General features: G+C 39.7%; 1 protein-coding gene across 7 annotated transcripts in view; it reads left to right on the top strand.

The window, feature by feature from the left end:
* Nucleotides 1–1,222: 1,222 nt before the first annotated feature.
* MYRF (myelin regulatory factor) overlaps nucleotides 1,223–17,804 on the top strand; it is a 115,876-nt gene continuing 99,294 nt past the window's right edge. For all 7 annotated transcript variants that reach the window (XM_088146187.1, XM_088146186.1, XM_088146184.1 and 4 more), the window contains exon 1: nucleotides 1,223–1,579. In XM_088146187.1, coding sequence (XP_088002313.1) covers nucleotides 1,534–1,579 — 46 coding nt within the window. In that variant the 5' untranslated portion in view covers nucleotides 1,223–1,533. The remainder of the gene's footprint in view (nucleotides 1,580–17,804) is intronic.

Genomic DNA, 17,804 nt, shown 5'->3' with positions numbered 1-17,804 from the left:
AAGCAGATAAAATTTCATGTTAGTGGCCATCACTATACTGTGTAGTAGTGAATTCTGCAGGTTAATTCTGTCCTTCTAAATCTCCCATCATTCAGATTCACTAGATATTCTGAAATAAAGTTTTCTCCTTATCCATTTTCTTCACAGTCTTTTCTATTCATTTCTTTTTTAAAATTCTGGTTAATTTTCTGTTTGTCTACAATAGTGTTTCTCAACCTCAGCAACATGCTGGCTGGGGAATTCTGGGAGTTGAAGTCCACACATCTTAAAGTTGCTGCAGTTGAGAAACATTGGACTACAATGATCAGTGATCTTTTATACAATTATTTCTGGGGAAGTGTGAAGGTTACATTGCCATTATGTCCTTTCCAAACATGTTAAGCCTGTCACTATGGGAACAGAACAATGGACTAGATGGGTCTGGTGGATTTGATAAGGTCCTCAAACCGGTGCCCTCCAGATGCACAGCTATAATCCCCACCGTTAACATCAAACACAATGGTTGGGGGAAATGGAGACTGTGTGGTATGCTGTGTGGTATGGATATTCTTTGTTTTAATCTGCTGCTGCAGGATGGGTAGTATAAATAATTTGATCTGCTCCACTTTTGTGCAATATTCCTTCAACTCATTATCAGACTTTCTGGGGGGTTCCCTGTAATTTCAAGACAGTCTCAACAAATGCTGATTTCATACGAGTATTAGTACGAAATACTTCAGCTACTGACGTTTTGGCCTTTAAGCCAACTATTTAAAGGGCTGAATCTTGTTAAAGAGCCACGAGCGTCGACGCTCGGAAGAATTTGCCCAGGAAGGCAAATGCACGGCTGCAAAAATCCAAGGGATCGCTAGTCGGCAGCAAAGAGTTAGAGTTTCTTCTCTTTCCTGACGGGTCTCCCTTCGGATTTTTGCAGCCCAGGTTTTTGTAAAACCCTCCCCTCCGCCGGCCGGTCTTCAGTAATGCTACTTCAGTTGTACACCTGCTAAACTTCTGCCTGGACCGGCAGACTGGAGCACAGCTGGTCGCTGGAAAGAGGGGCCAGAACCCTTCTACAGAACGAACCTTCGCCATGGCAGGAATAGCGACCCCGAGGCAGGCAGCCGAGTGGGTCGTTCGCGTCGTGCCCGCTTTGGCCAGCAGAGAGCAGGAGCCGTGGAGGCGGGAGGAGGAGGAGGAGGAGGAGAAGGCGGAGAAAAAGCGGTGAGGAGGGCGTGAGGGGAGCGGCTGGGGCGCCCGCAGAGCTGAAGTTGAGTGCCAAGCGGCGTGGGGGGAGGCCGCCGCGGAGCGCCGGCTGGGGGAGCCTGGGAGCCAATCTCCCCGGGGGAAAACGCGCTCGCTTCTGCTCGGGCGACGGAGGCGCGCCCCAACTCGGGTCTCTTGGGGCCAGAGTCCGGGGAGCGCAGTCCGAAGTCCCAGGGCGAAAGGGCTCCGGGGCGCGCGCCGCCGGTGTTGCGCGCTTGAGGCGCCCTGGCCGGGGGGATGCCCCTGTGCGGGCTCGGCGACTAGCCCGGCCGCCTGGTGCATGGCCCAGCTATGGAGGTGGTGGACGAGACAGAGGCTCTGCAGCGCTTCTTCGAAGGTAGGCGGGCGCGAAGCCCGGGCACGTTGTGCAGGGCAGGGAGAAGGGCGAAGCAAGCCGGGCTCCCTCTCGCCGTTCGGCGCCCGCTTCTCCGCTGCTTTTGGATTTGGGGGTTAGCGGCGCGTGAGGACGGCGGCGGCGCCTCGGGAAATACGTGTCTGTCGTGTCGTGTCGTGTCGTGTCATGTCGTGTGGTGCACCGCAGGTGTGTGTTGGAAAAGGTAGAAATTGTGGGGTTCACATGAAGGAAGTTGCGAGAAGGGGTTTTAGAATGACATTCGTTTTGGACGCTGCACGCGGAATCAGCACTAGCACAGCCTCGCTGATGACTTCCCACGAGGGATCTCAGAAAGGGAATCCAGATAGTACTGCCAACTCCGCCTCGCGAGTGGCTTTTAACGAAACTCTCCCCGCTCCCTCTCTCCGCTCCCCCCGTTCGTATCCTGAAATTGCACGCATCAGTTCTTTATTTACTTTCCTCTGCCACTCAAAGCTCACCTTGCATTACAGTATGGCAGTGGTCACGTGTTACGGGCGATCCTGAGCTCGCTTGCTGGTCTTGTTAACGCGTGGGTCCGTGTCTGAATTGCAGATGAAAGCGTTGAGGGCCACGGCTGAACTAAGATATGAGTTAGACGTGTGTAAAAACACTGGGGGTGAAAAAAGTTTCCAAAACTCACTGGCAAAGGAAATCAGTAATAAATTAGAGAGCAGAATCAAAAGTGGTTGTGTCAAGGCCATGTGCCTTCCACCATCTTTCTCCAAGTTTTTAGAATCCTTTATTATGTCTTTCTGATTACATCTAATTGTTAATAATTGGTTAGAGAACCCATGCTGACCGACAGCCTGAATACACTCAGACAATGCAAAGTTACCTTTTACCTTTTCCTGTAATACATAACCAGTGGCAGAAATCCCTTTCACAGCACACTGATCCTGTATTCATTCTAAAATCCTACAGTCATTCTCAAGTGGGTCTCAGGTCATTTGTCACATGTCAACGTTATCCACTCGTTACTAGGCTTTGAGAAGTCCCTTAATCTTTGGTAAAAGATTATATACTAATGAGGATTCCTTTCCTGTCTGCGGTGTGTCTTATTCAACATGGCAAAGGCCTGTATGCAGTTTTTCCTACATGGTTTCCATTTTGTTACCATGCTGTCATAATATCCTGTGATGGATATTATTTTTTATTGTAGAATTCTAAATTCTGTGGAACCCAGAAAATTCCAGGGATTTGATCCTTTCCTCACAGCACATTCTACCTGTTGCATTGTGGCAAGCCTCTGATTGCCACGGATCACAAAAGGAGCTTGCAGCCAGTTCTGACTCTCTGAGGTACACAAAAGAAATGTATCTGTTTCATTCACCTTTTATGCGTACTCTTAAAATCTGAGGAGTAGACATTTTAAAATGTTAATTATTGGAGCAAAAATAATAAATCTTGCAGCACCTTCAGTACCAATGCAATTCATTATGGCATAAGAATATTAGTTTTTCTGATGTTTTTATTAATTTCTTCATCTTTAAAAAGCTGTAAAACTTTTGTTTTCACCTGCTGAAAAATATTGTGTGAACTTACTGTTAAGGAAGCCAATTATGTGTTACTTGAGTGCTCAATATTTAGATTATCTGATATATGGTAATTTCATTTTACTTTAATGTGTGTATATATATATAGGAATATGGTTTTATTTTAATGTAGCTACGGGAATCTCCTTAATACTTTTGGGACGCTAAAGTTAAAATAGGGGAGTCTGACTATTGTACTGTTTTCCCTACGGAAATTGCTCCTTTCCTTACCTACAACCTGCTATTAGCTCCAGAGGATGAACATATTATTTCACTTCTTGAGAAGCTAACAACAGCCTGCAGGATGGTGGACATCATTATGTTCTTAATAAAAATATATCTTGAATTAAGACAGAATATCCTTGCTGAATCTTTTTTTTTAGGTCTTTCTCTCTTTGAGTCATTTTTCTTCTGTGTTTCAAGATTTGCTTTGCTGTAGTTCCTATCTTTGTTTATAAACCATTTTCTTCTTTGTAGTTCTCAAATTCTTCTATGATTCTTTCTGTTTTTCTTTCTTTGTAACATTTAACATTTCTGCACACCATCTTTTTTAGCAGTACTTTTGTATTTGTGGATTCAGGGGGAAAAAATGGCTTATTTCATTGATCCTGATTCCACTTCAGGTATATTGAAAACTTGCACATCATATCAAGCCGCTTTTACTGATCAATAAACAAGCAAGGTGTGTGGAGAAGGCATCCCCAAGTGGCATCCTGTATGAATCATTTTTAAGTCATGTCCTGTGCCCCTCCGTTGTGGACTGGTGGTATAGAAGAGAGACTTGAAGGTCAGCATAATGCATTGGACATGTCCAGGATTTGATAATATTTTACCCTCTTCCTTAATGCTTCTTTTCTTGCCGACTTCCTCGTGTAGTGATGATGTGGCAGATGGGCTAGACTACAGCTGTTTGTAGGAATGGTAATAAACAGAAAAAAGAACTGTTTGCAGACCAAACAAATACATCTAATATCTTTCAGCTTACGGTCTTTGTATACATATATAACAAGTTAGTGTGACTTGAGCGTAGGCAGCAAACAATTACAACTAAACAAGTAATCTATCTATTAGCTAAGAATACAACATGGTAGTTAACAGAATTGGAAGACACCACTTCAGTCCATCAAGTCCAACTTCTTGCTCTCTAATTCAAATCTTTGGGGATCTCTAATTCAAAGCTTGGGCTGCCACAGATTCACTGGGTGGCCTTTCCTATGCTGGTATACGACTTAACTCCTGCCTCCCCTCTACAACACATTATTGGTGTGCCTTACAAGCACCATTGTAAAATTGCTTAAATGATAGTTTAGTATGAATTGCTTTGAGTCTTGAAATTTGATCTATAAATGCAAAGTATTTTTACATAAGGAAGGTTCAACCTCAAGTGGAAAAAAGTTAAGCAGAAGTCATAAGTCTCAATTTTATAGAAAAGTTGGCATATAGCACTCATACTTGTATGGTGCAGAACTGCTTAAAAGAATCCCCAGTCATCACAGATTTAAAGGAAGCATTGTAGTCTTCTCTCGCTTTATCTCATTGCTTAAAATGCTTTAACATATAAGGGATGACAAGTTCTCCAACTAATCCCCAAGTAACTTTATTAAAGTGGTGGTTTTATAGCTATTCAGAGCCTCTTGTTGATTCACAGTATGGAGTAAAATTCCAATTTCCTCACTTTTCAAGTACATCCTTCATAACATCACATCTTCCCCACCTCCATTTTTAAATGGTTTACTCTAAAGGTAACAGTGACTGATTCTGAAGGGAGAAAGCTGGCAGTTCAGTCTTAAACAAAATCCAAAAAGATGTGCTGATGTTGAACTTCATCAGGTATAAAGTGTTTTTTTTTTCCTTCCCTGAAATGCAAAAGTATATGTTTAATAGCACATTTTGACAGTCTTGTAGTTGTCCCATTGTTCTCAGTGTAAACATATACTTGTTTACTTAGAAGTCTAAGTCTTTTCAGTTCCTTAGGGCTTACTCTGAGTATCTGACTGCAGTCTCAGTTTTTGGATTAGTCCTTTTGGCTCACTTGCTATCACATGTATGTTTGATGAAGTCTTTGCAATTATATTTTCTAAGAAAATGTCTGAATGTTGTCCAAAGCTATTAATCCGTGTAGTATGAAAATGAAATAGTTGTGTGTTAGTTTTGTAACGGGACTATGAGAAGTAGGACATATTTAGCTCCTGCAAGTCCCTGAGTTGCATTATTTTCCCTTTTCAGTATACAAATTCTAGATAAATTTGTAAATTAGTGAACAAGATATATTCAGTTTGGTTCTCATGTACTGTATTTTTTTAGTATTATTCTGTTAGATGAGAGTGGAAGGAAATATTTACTAAAAAGACACATTGTGCAGAAACTGCTGATATGGATTATTACTCTGTTTCCATGTATTCTCTTCCTTGTCTTAGTTTCTTTTTGTGGGATGTTCAGATTGTTTTTAAAATAAATAATTATACATTATTTTATTTTGGATCATTATGGTGCCCTAGAGTAAACTCTGATTTTGAAATTGACAATCTGCCTCAGATAAATATGTACTGTTTGTAAAACAAAGTTGCTTCTATATATGATGTTTAAATTGGGTTTTAGTTTCTTATGCCTGTATTGGAAATATAAAACATACATTGGCTATAACAAACATTTGATAGGAACAGTTTCTCATCAGCTTTTGATCTGCTGTGTACAAAATGTACATGATCAAAGTCCAGATTGAGGTGAATTGTGAAATTATTCTCAATTAATTTGGAAGAAAAATATGCACAAATGACAATTCACAACTAAAATCCAACTTTAAAATTCTCCTGCTGAATGGCACAGTTCAGTTATAATGCTTACCATATATGCTCTAAGTATATAGCCAAAAGTCTTAGGTTCCAAAATGCACCCCAAAAATTTGGTTCCGCTTATCTGCAGACCTGAGCTCAGATATTTTAAAGCCCATCATAGCCTTAAAATCTTGTGGTTTTATAAATGATGACATAACAGTTTCCAGTTTCCCCCATCACTGTGGTTAAAAATTCTAGGATGGGCTTATCTGCAATTAGTTACGGTAGTATACAAATTGCCTTTCAAGATTCGACAACATGGCACTTGCCCATCAGATTGTCATCTGCCCAGACTTATCCAAGTCCAAATGATAAAAATTTATCAATAGGTCCCCTTTATCTACTTCACCCTCTTTTATCTACTGTTTTTAGTTTACTCAGTCATGATGTCTTTCCATTTAGAAAGACCATGAGCTGCCTTGCAAATTCATTCATTCTTCCCACTCTTCTTTCAGTGATCAGACTGATGTATTTAAGGCTATTGGGAAGTACTTCTGCTCAAAGTGGGATCTGTTAATTGGTGATTTGCTGTAGATCTGATCACCATGAGTAATCTTTAGTGAATTTAAGTTTGTGAGGACAGTTTTCAGCTTATTAGAATCTGGAATTAATATTTGATTTCAGAGATTTTTGACCACCTTTTTAAAGAAATTGGGATCACAAACAGGAAAGTAACTACAATTATTTAAGCAAACAAAGTTGACTATTTTTTCCAACATGCAGAGCAAACAAAGGTATATAAATAAATCTATCTCCTTAGTAAGATACAGATCGATTGATATGCTCTCCTTTTCTTCTCTTTTCTACCTTGTGAAGCTTTCCCTTGTTGGAAGGATTTAAACAGAGGCTAGATATTCTTTTCCTAAGAGGACAGTAATTTTATTCTGAGTTGTAGATTACTCATCAAGGAGGGGTTGGATTAGGTAACCTACAAGGATCTTTCCAGTTCTGTGATTCTAAGGAGATAAACTGCTAATTGACTGTCCAAAGATAGTTTTATCCATTTTCTGGCAATGCAGGTGAATGCAGTATTTTCCTTTATTTACTATTTATTTGGCTTTTAAACAATATAGAACAAATCTTGTTCTCCACATCCTGGCAAGTGAGTCATCCCTCAGTGATTGTGAGCTACTTGAAAAGTTGATTTCCCCTCTACAACTTCTAATTATCTCCAGCATTTATAATGAGGGAATTGCATTGTATGGAATGATGTATTCTTCCATGCTGCAGAAATAACTAATTATGAAGGAAAGAATATATCAATTTAAAAGCACATTGATGTCTGCTGTTGTTTCCATAACCACCACAGGGCTTAATGATGATACTGAAATGAGGAGGACAGAACATAGGCAAAAGACGTTCTGATCTCTTTCTCTGTTGAGAATCTGAGGAAGACAATAAACTAATGGCCAAAGTTATCACCTTCATGATTTTGGAGAATCCTTAATGTTACAGTGGATTCCTGAGCTTTCTTCCAATTCTTTTTTATTAGTTTTTTTTATTGGTTTCATCTTCATTGTTACTCCTGGTGACAAACTTTCAAGACCAGCCATAGGCTGAGTACAGAAAAGATTCTGGTGATTTCAAACTGGCTGCATGTTAACATGCTTTACCAGTCTTTTTTTTTTTTCTTTTTAAGAAAACTTAGTTTCATTGTCAATAGTGAATTCCTCATGTTACTATACGTAGAAATAATTTCAGGTATTCAGTCAGTTCACAATAAGTTGTCTTTTTCTTCCGACAAATTCTGATTTAAGCAAATCTATTCATTCTATGCTATTTAATTTTTAAGCATATTTCCTGTATATCCATGTACTCTTTGAAAACTGGTGAGCAACATTTGTGATATATATTATGGGTTACAAAAGATTTAGATGGAAGGACAAAAAGATATCTAGTAGTTTTTTGAGAGTTTTGGAGAGAATTCTGAATTATAAATGGAAAAGTCTAATTCTTAGCTATACAGTATGTGGAAGTTTAGAAATGGGATGGGCAACGTGCAGCCCTCGAAACATTGTTGAACTTCAGTTCCCATAATAAGAGATGACAGACACTGCTGATGAACAACATCTGGAAGATAACACACGCTCAAGCATTCTAAATCTGTTATTTTTGATTTAAAGAAATGAATGGACTTTCAGACTTAAAAACTATTTGCAACATAAGGCGTATTATCACTTAAGTTTATCTCCCCCTCCTTCGAAGTGACGATATTCAAAGAAAATGGAGTTTGTATGCTGTTAAAAAGGAAATATCAAGGAGTTTGGTAGACCAAATGTGATAAAGTTTTCTGTGAGTTTTCCAGATGCCGTGGCTGCTGAATATTTTCGGTACTGAATATATTCAATCCTAGAGGCTACAGGTTTTCTAGACAAGTTCAGCTTTACTTCTGATGTCTGACTCATTTACGAAAGACAAGTGCTCTACCGCTTCTACTTTTGTGGCACTACTTTTTAATTTCTTTTCATGTTTTTATTACAGCAGAACTTGAATTTAATAAGCCCTTGTTGTGCTATTCTTACTGAATTGTTGCTAGAAATAATACTTCTAATCATTAAAGGAGAATGAGTAGTAAACACAACATGTCATAACATTTAGGATAAATATTTCTGTCCTTTCTGACATAAAAAAGCCAAGGATATCACAGTTAAGCTTGCTATAGTTCATTCTCTTTCTCACTCGTTGCAAGTGAGCAGTGACTTGTTCCCAACATGAATGGCAAAACAGGATGAAAAGGGGGAAATTGGTGTCAAAACTATGGAAGCTAACAGTAAATACACTGGAATAGGTTGCATTGGAGTGGAACAGCTTGTGTGGCATGCTCCTTTGCTTTTTGCTTTTCAAGTATTGGGTAAAGAAGGAAAAGGTGGTTGTTTCAGATCCTCTGATTCTAAATTTTCTCTGGGAAACTGTTCTTTGCACTTGCAATGGCGTTGAAAGACTGTGCTGCCCGTTGCTGCTCCATTGCAGGCTATCTAAAGTTTGGGAAGTACTTGCTGGCCAGTTGCCTAACTTCTCACAGGATTACCAAAAAAAAAAATCAGAAAAAGGAATGTCTGTAAAGGTAAAAAAGTGGTGTGTGTGAAAGCCTTCATGAAGTAGGTAAGAATATGGTTATTTTTTCTCTGTCTGTGGTGTTTCGAGAGTGTTTACACAGAGCGTTTGTATTTTATATCAAAGAGAAGTTGGGGAGTATGGGGGGAGTGTCGGGGGAGAAGCATCTGACCCTTGGCTGGCATTTGCTGGTAACCCTACCTTCCTCTCCATCTAACACTCACGTAAGGGAAACAGTTACAACAGAGCTTAGCTATTTGGGATCCCGCTGGCTCTCTTCGCTAATTTATGAGATAAGAGGTTGTTAAAGAATGTATATTGGGAAAGATGTGCAGAGTAGCTTAAAAGGGAGAACAAGTGGTATATGGGGAGTGGGAGGGGTGGCTTGGCAACTCTCTGAAAACTTTAATAGAGGTTGGTGGTAGAGGCAGATACTTTAAAAAGTGAAAACAAAAGAGACGGAGCTGAATTTTAAAAATTCTGAACTTTATACAAGTAAAGAGTTTAGGTTAAGGTGGTCTAGCTTAGACTGAAGTCAGCTGCTTCAGTGAAGAGGAGCTCCCAGTTGAGTGGCCGGATTCTTCAGTGGCATGGCTGCAGAATGTAAAACAGATAAAATGCTCAGGTGCTCTTCTTAACTTTGTTGCAGTTTCAGCCATGAGGGTCTAGGAGTCTCTGATAAGGATATATTTTCAGTATAGGTATGTGACCAATGTGTGAAGGAAGAGCAGAGGCTGTGAGTTTATTGGTAGAGATGAATGGATTTATTGTAATAATAATAACAACAACAACAACAGCAGCAGCAGCGACAAAATCACCATCAGTCAATTGCAAAAGGCAACTCTTACTTGGAACAGCTTATATCCTACAACGATAACTTTAACACCATCAAACAACATCTGCCTATCCCAAGTCCTTGGGAAGGACTCAATAGGTGGATAAAAATGCCAAATCCAGTCTAAACATGTGGCTGACTGTGCAACCACCATAATAATAAGTCATCTTACTACCTGGTTTTAGTTTAGCAACCATACCATTTGCTGTTTGAGGAATTAATTTCCCCAGTATCTCAGGAGAGCATTCATATGACGTTTTGATTACTGTATGCTATCACCCTGTTCCATTCATGGAATTTTACCCAAAGTTGTGTATGCATGGGGGAGAAATTGCAGATGTCGTCATCTAACCCATGTTTCCACACTGCTGTTTTCATCTCTCTCTCTCTCTCTCTTTTTTATCCCAGATAATCTATTGAGATATAATAGAAGCATTATCCTTGATAGTGCTAGAAGCCCTCCTTTGGAAATACTCTAGGCCTAGAATTATAATCCATTTACAGGCTTGAAAGATCATTGGAAACAATAGCTTTATATGTTCGTTCTGCTAAAATAATATAATTGGAATCATTCTTATTTGGCTTTGGCATGGAAGCTTCAAATGACAAGCCCAAGTGGGGTGAAGGAAATGTTTCCTGAATCTCATTATTTCATTCTGATCAAATTTGAAACAAAGATTTACATAAATTCTGCATTTGAGACATCTTTCCCAGTTCAGAATTTTGGCTGAGTTTGAAGGCTAATATTCTGGCTGTGATATTATTTACATTGTTGAAAAACTATGCATGTATTTTGAGATTTACTTAAGCAAACGGATTAGAATTTCTTATGCATAGGGTTTTCATTTTCCTCCAGGAGATGCACTTTGATTAAGATGCCAGTGTGTATCTTTGAGGGTGAGGATGTGGTGCCAGAATGGGAGGTAGATCTGGTTAATTATAATAAGAGGAAGAATCACACATCACACTAGCAAAACCCCACCCAGCTTCCTTGTTTCGTAATTGCTTTGAGGAATATGTCTGCTTTCTTCAAAGTTATTTTGGGAAAGAGTTTGGTAAGTTGCTAAGGGGAAACTAAGGCAGTGGTTTAGTAACTTTTCAAGTCAGTCATTTGTATCAATCTCATGTATCTTAAAATGTGAGCCAGAACGATTAAGCGCTTGGGAAGTACATCAACTGCTAATAATAGGTCACTCTGGTATTTGACAAGGAGACACATTATAACTCTTCAGGGAGTGAAAGTGAGATGTGGGAGTTCTGCAGGTAATGCACAATGCATCTTTTTTAGGATTCCCAACTTTAAAACAGAGTGGATGTGGGTGCACTGCCAGTATCTTTGCTTAACAGCTCAGATGGCTTTAAATGAGTGCTGAAACAACATTGCTTTAGATGTTTCATTATCTGCCTTCCAGTCTCCTGATCTTGCTATATTTTATGGACTGCATCCTGGATTCTGACCCCTTACTACCAGCCGTGACCCCACCTTACATTGCAAATAGATTTTTGGCTTCTAACTCCCTTGTGAACAATTTTGATCTTTTTGCATCATGGGCCAGTGCTCACTATTCTGCAACCTAGGTAGTTAATTTTAATAGTCAATGCTGGGAGGCTGTTAGTGCATATTGCCTTTCACTCTTGTTGCCTGTGACCACAGTTTACTGACACCTCATTTTCTCAGGACCTGTCCTTAGTTGGACAAAATCATCTTATTTCTACCATTAGCATTCAGTGTTGAAACCAGTCACTGGTCACTTGAATAGTGTTTAAGATCACACTATTGGAAATCTGTCTTGTCCATTTCCACCGATACCAGTGGTATGACTTAATGCAGGACCATTTGTAAGTTTACATACTACACAAGATCGTTGGATGTTAAAAAATGGCACACAGCATTCTATTCCTGTGCAACAGTTAGATTCTTTTTGGTTAAATACTTCTTTCAGTCTCAAGGCCATTAATTCTTCATTTAGGAGGAATGTATTATTTCAGAGCAGATGGCTTAACAGTTCATTTCTGGGGTATACGCTGTTTCAGATCCCATCTTCGTTTGATCTTAGAGCAGAGAAATCCTCACCTTTAGTCTGGTCTTACAGTTTGTTCCTCATGCACAAGTTTTTAGGGATGAGATTGTGAGGCACAGGAGCACGTTGGCTGAGCTCTGGGCATTTTGCTTATTTTATCTACTGCCATTGATCGTTCTCAGTGGGTTCAAAACTCCTCCTCAGATACAGCAGCTTAGTATGTGGAGGAGAGGAGAGAGAGAACAATCAGAAAGTGTTGCAGAGGCTATAACAAGTGTTTACTGAACTTTTACTGAAATGCCCCGAGAACCTTGTTTTGGGATTAGTGAGTCTTAAGTCTACTGTGAGACTTAAGTGGCATATAGGATGGCCTGTTATTTTTAGTCCTGGTTGGTGATTTATCAGTGAGTTAAGAAGCTTCCTGCAAAATACTTTGTTTAGTATGTATGGGAATTCTGTGACAGAAGGGTCTCGTGGAACCTGGTACAGTACAAGCACATGACTGGCTCTTCTCAATAATCCCTTTGCAACCCAAATCTCAGTATGTGCCTAATCAGAGTGGGATGCTGTCGAGAGGTGGCAGTCTCCCTTCCTGGCAGCCTGTAATGGGAGTGGGATTAACCCTCCTGGCCTCTTGAATAAGAAATAGAAAATCTTAGAGGCAGTGCAGACTGAATGCAGATCAGGTCAGACAAGCCAAACAACCTAAGGTGATGCTAGAACAAGATATCAGTTCATGGTTGGTGTGATACTTGGAAGTTGCTGCATTCAAGATGCATTGGGTCCGAACAGGTAAGCGAAAGCCGTATGTAGCACTCCTCTGGTGGAGCAGCAAGGCTGGCTGTCTGGTCATATTTCATTTCTGGTGACTTGTTGGTGGATTGGTATGAGGAGAAAGGAAGAGATAGCTGAGCTTCTATGTAGCGCTTGAGTTCTCAGAAGACTAGAGAAAAGAGCAGTTGTTTTAATAAGAGGTAAGGGAATGGGCCTTCTAAGCCAAAGCTGCAGGATGGTATATATACAGTATATGTAAGTGGTACATATTAGATTAAGAAGGATTGCAAGCTATTCTTGGGATTTGTTGCACAGAACTATTAATTACAAAAATATAGGATTGCATGGGGAGGGGCCTTGAATACCTTCTTGATTCTGAATTAGATCTTTCCTTCTCTTTGTCTACTCGTGATTATGAGTTTCTGATGATTAGTTCCCTCTGATTTCCTCAGTGTGATTCAGTGGGCAAATCCCAGAAGGTGTTTATTCTTTATTTCTCAAACTTCCTGCCACAAGGGACCATTACAGTACTGCATCAATTTGCCTATCCCAACTCAATTCAGAGGAAAGCAATATCACACATTGAGTTCACATGGGACACTGTCCAAGTCAATTGATCTCAGGGTTGTAATTAATTAATTGGGACTTCTTCCCAGAAACACTTTGTTTTTGCAAACAATGATAATTGTCTACAAATAATGCATTTAATTTTATTTAATTTTTCACATATCCTTTCCTTTATCCAAGGCACTTGGCATGGCATACATGATTCTCTCCCCATCTTCATAGCAATGTAGAAAAGTAGATTGAGATAGTGATTGCCTAAGAGCATCCAGTGAACTTCACTGAGGAGTGAGGATTTGAACTTAGATTTGCTGAAACTTGATCTGTTACTTTCAAATGTCCCTAGACCCTGATGCATTGGTCTTAACTTTGTGAATCCTCTCGTAAGGTTTGGAGGAATTCTAGGCCTCTCTAGAATGGCATGTGAATCCTCTAAGATTAGGTATCTAAATCATCTCATCACAAACAGAATTTTCTCGAGTAAATGTCCTGTTACCAAAATATTGGTTAGATACAAATCATGGCTATGTTTAGCCCTCATGTCTAATTTCTGTATCTACTTTTGAGACAAGGTGAATATGATCCAATTCATGTGAGCACTGTGGCCTAACAGCCAATAGAAAAATGGAACATGCAAGACATAAAATAGAAAGCTCCTAATACAATAGAGATGCCTCATCTAGCTTAGTATTGTTTACACTGACTGGCCACTTTCTGGAATTTCAGATAAGAATCTTTCTTGACCCTCCCTGGATTGTTGTGAGGATAAAATAAGGAGTTAACCCATGTACACCTCTTGAGCTCCTTAAAAATAGGTGGGATATAAATGGAAACAAGGAGTGCCTGGGATCGAATCCAACTCCTATATGTGTGACACTTACATTACAGTATACTATCCAGCTGTGTCCCTGTTTGTAGTACAAGAGAAAAAAAGGAAAACTTTTAGCTCAGTGGGGAGAGCATAGGCATTTGCAACTCCTGGGACAGTTTGCTGCTGACATTTGGCAGTAGAGTAATGTCATGATTTTGAGCAACATGAATTTTTGCTTAAGTTGGGAATTTCAAGCAATTTTAAGGATGGGGATGGGAGCACACAGCTCCCATGTTTTTCAGGCAAAGAAATTCCCACTCCTGCCATTAAAACCTCTGAAATCTGGCAAAAAATGAACTGTACCATGCCCCTTTCAGTGATGTTACTTTACCACCAGAAGGATTTCTCTAATCTGCTGGCTGATTGGAAGGCTAAGTTGCTGCTTTAGATCCAAAAAAAGGTGTTCATTTGTGTTGCATCATCCAAGAAGCAACTGCTTGTGTAGTATTTATTTCTATTATGCTGTTGCAGTGCGCCATAACTAATAGAGAAAATTACTAAAACTGTAGTCCTGTTTGCAGGATTTTGCATACTTTAACCTTTCCTTGACTTGTTCAGTGGATGCAGTCTTAGATTGCTAGGAGCCTAGTTTAACACCCCATTCTCACAATCCCCTGGGCAGGAACTGGGCATATGAAGTTATCAATGCTGAAGTTCTGCTCAACGGATACAGCTGGAATCTAGTGCACAGATAAGCTGAGAAAACAACAACACCCCATCCCCTTTTATTATTTCAGAAAGTATAGACTCAAATTCTAGCTTAAATAGATACAAAATAATTAAAATAGAACTGTGTGTTCCAGTTAAATGATAAGTGCTGATTCTTTTGAGGAGCAAGAGCTGAAATAATTGATTCTCAATCAGTGTATATTTGTTTTCATATTGGTGTTCTGTGACCATAAGCACTTGGCTTTTAAATAATCGATGCCAGATATATGTTGGGTATCTATCCTTTCTATGGCAGATCCCTTTGTCTCTGACATGTTCTGTGTAGCAGCAGCTCAGACCAAGGTGGAGAATGGAAGATGAATAAGGTGAAACGTCTCTTTGGATCTCCTCCTAAGATTTGAATTAAAAAAAAAAAAACCTGCACAGAGTTTTTATTTGCACCAATGTAAAATCATGTAGCAAAACATCAATGATTCCTAAGTTGCATTACAAACTCTGTAGGGACTGCCTTTTACCATTAAGCTTCTTTATCCCTTCCTGCACCATTCTTTGCACGTCTGTAGGTACTTTCTGGAGATTTCCTGCTTCACTTTAATTAATAGAATTAATAGAAGTTGAAGCCAGCATATCTGGAGAGTCCCAAGTTGAGGAAGGCTATCAGAGATAGCACAATCATGGTAACTGCAGTAGGTTGAAACGTGCATGGTGAGGCTTGCTCTGGTAGCGTTAGCATCACCAACCAATTCAGAAGTCAGGGTTATAAAATGGGGTTTATCTTAAAAAACAAAGCAGCGACCAGAAACCAACACTGCTACACTGTGTATAGGAAAATTGCCAGCAGGGACACATATTGGTTGATCTTGATTAGTAGCAACTTAGAGCATCGTGACCTTGGATGGGAAACTTCCCTCGTTCTTTCTGGAGATTTAATTTAATTTAATTTAATTTAATTTATTAGCTTTGTTATGGATGCCCACTCGGAACCTTTGATGTGCAGAGCAACTGCTTTGACGTGCACACCTGTGACTTCTCCCTTAGCAATGCAGATTAATTGGCACAAAAGTTGAATTTCTGCAACTTATTTTAATAATGAGAATTAACTATATTCATATACACAGTCATTTTGCACAAATGAGCTTTTAATAATCATGCAGTGAATCTGGCTCCTTTTCTCTTCGTTACAGAAAAGGGCATCTTTTTCAGTCCCTCACAGTTGTTCCCAGACTTACTCTTGTTTAATAAGAACAGAAATGAAAGGCTGCTTTGAGGAACTGTTAAACCAAACACAGCATGCAGCCATAATATTTTCTTTACGTTATTTGATTGTATGGAAATGATTGAACCCTGCACAATGGGCATTCCTGTATACCTTTGTGTATGACTGTATTGCAAGTCTATCTGAATGCGCATTCCTTGGGAAGCTGTGTGCAACACTCCTTTGTAGTTGCACTTTGAACAATGAGATTGATAATAATAGAAAGACGGTATTTGGGGCTGCTTGTAGATCACCCTAATAAAGTTTTGCAAAGTATGATAGCTCTAGGATAGGGGTGAAAAGTTACACTCTTAAGATTCTTCTTCCTAAACAGAGATTCCACAGAGTATATTAATAGCAGTCATTGTGTTCCCTCCCTTTTGAACAGGATCCATGCTATGAGCAATTATTGATCAGTGTATCCAGACTGCCCCAAGCATCACACCCTTGGTACCTCCTTCCCTTTTTAATAAATGTCAGCTTTATTGGAAAGTTTCACTGCTTTTTTTTTCCTTGGTACCCGAAAGGATTCTTGTGAGCCTGTGCTGTTAAAAGCATTCTGGGTAAATTGTTGCTTCCTTACAAAGATGATGTCGATTGGCTGGGTCCTTGCCCTTGGACTTTGCGCTCTCTTTGATAAGAACCCCAATGAGCTAAATGAAGCTGAGGAATTATTAACTTGGTGTGTATGTGCCAGAGAACAGGGGAGAAAGGAGTGGCTCTCCTGAGGCAAAAATAGTGTCCTAATGTCACACTAATATGCTGTTACTTATAACTGTGTGTAGTGCCATCACCTCTCCCTCCCCTGGTGAAATTTCCCATCTTGTTCTCTAATACTTTGCCTCCCTCCGAGGGAATATTGTCCGGATCCCATGACAAGATTGCCGCGCTAGATAAGGGGGTGAAGGCCACAGGAGAACTGCAGGTGCTAGGAAAGAAATATGCTTTCCATCCCTACTTTCCATGTCTTGGGTAGCATCATGCCTATGGTCGCTTATCATTCATGTGCTGAATTTCTTAGTTGCTTGGGCCAGAACCAGCCATAAAGCCTTGTTCACACATAACTGTAACCTGACATGGGAGGGTTTCATATGCCACACGAAGCAAAACAAACAACCCATGTTATGCGTTAGCTTTATATATGAGTCAGGCAGTCTTAACTTTCTGCAGTTTTCTTACTGTGCTGCCCTCTAGCTAATGTCAGCTGCCATTGTGTCCCACTCACCTATTTACTTCTCAGACATGTAGGAGCCTCACTTAGATCAAGAACACCTTTGTTCTTTTCCTGTAGCATTGTCCTAGTCCTGGATGGGGGCAAGCCTGTCGTGTACTGTAAACCCCCTTTACATAGCAATTTACTGCAGCATAAACAGGCACAGCTTTAAAGCTGACCCACTTTCTGTGAATTTTTGCCAAATTAGGAGAGTATCCAATCCAGATCGTCCGACAAGTTTTGTTGTTTTTTGTTTAAATGTCCATGATACTTAACTGGAGAACATTCTCCATGTCTGCAGCTACCTGGAATGGACAGAAGCAGCTGAGGAAAGATAAGCAAAGGCAATGGCTTATATTGGCAGACTAGCTTGGCCCCCACATCATAGTTGAATGCAGAGATATTAAGATGGAATGTCTCCATCTTTTGTGCTGTATATTAACTATGTTAACTTTGTCTTGTCTTTGTAGCAGTGAAGCCACGTTTATACAAATGGAACTGACATGGCACGTATACTAATTCCTAGTTTATATTAGTATTATATATATATATATATATATTTAA

The sequence above is a fragment of the Python bivittatus genome, unplaced genomic scaffold, assembly GCF_059951505.1.
Source record: "Python bivittatus isolate LINGU-HERP-01145 unplaced genomic scaffold, Pbiv_v1 ctg000480_np1212, whole genome shotgun sequence".
Lineage (NCBI taxonomy): Eukaryota > Metazoa > Chordata > Lepidosauria > Squamata > Pythonidae > Python > Python bivittatus.
Note: the sequence above shows the minus strand (reverse complement) of the source record. Positions and strands in the feature narration are given on the sequence as shown.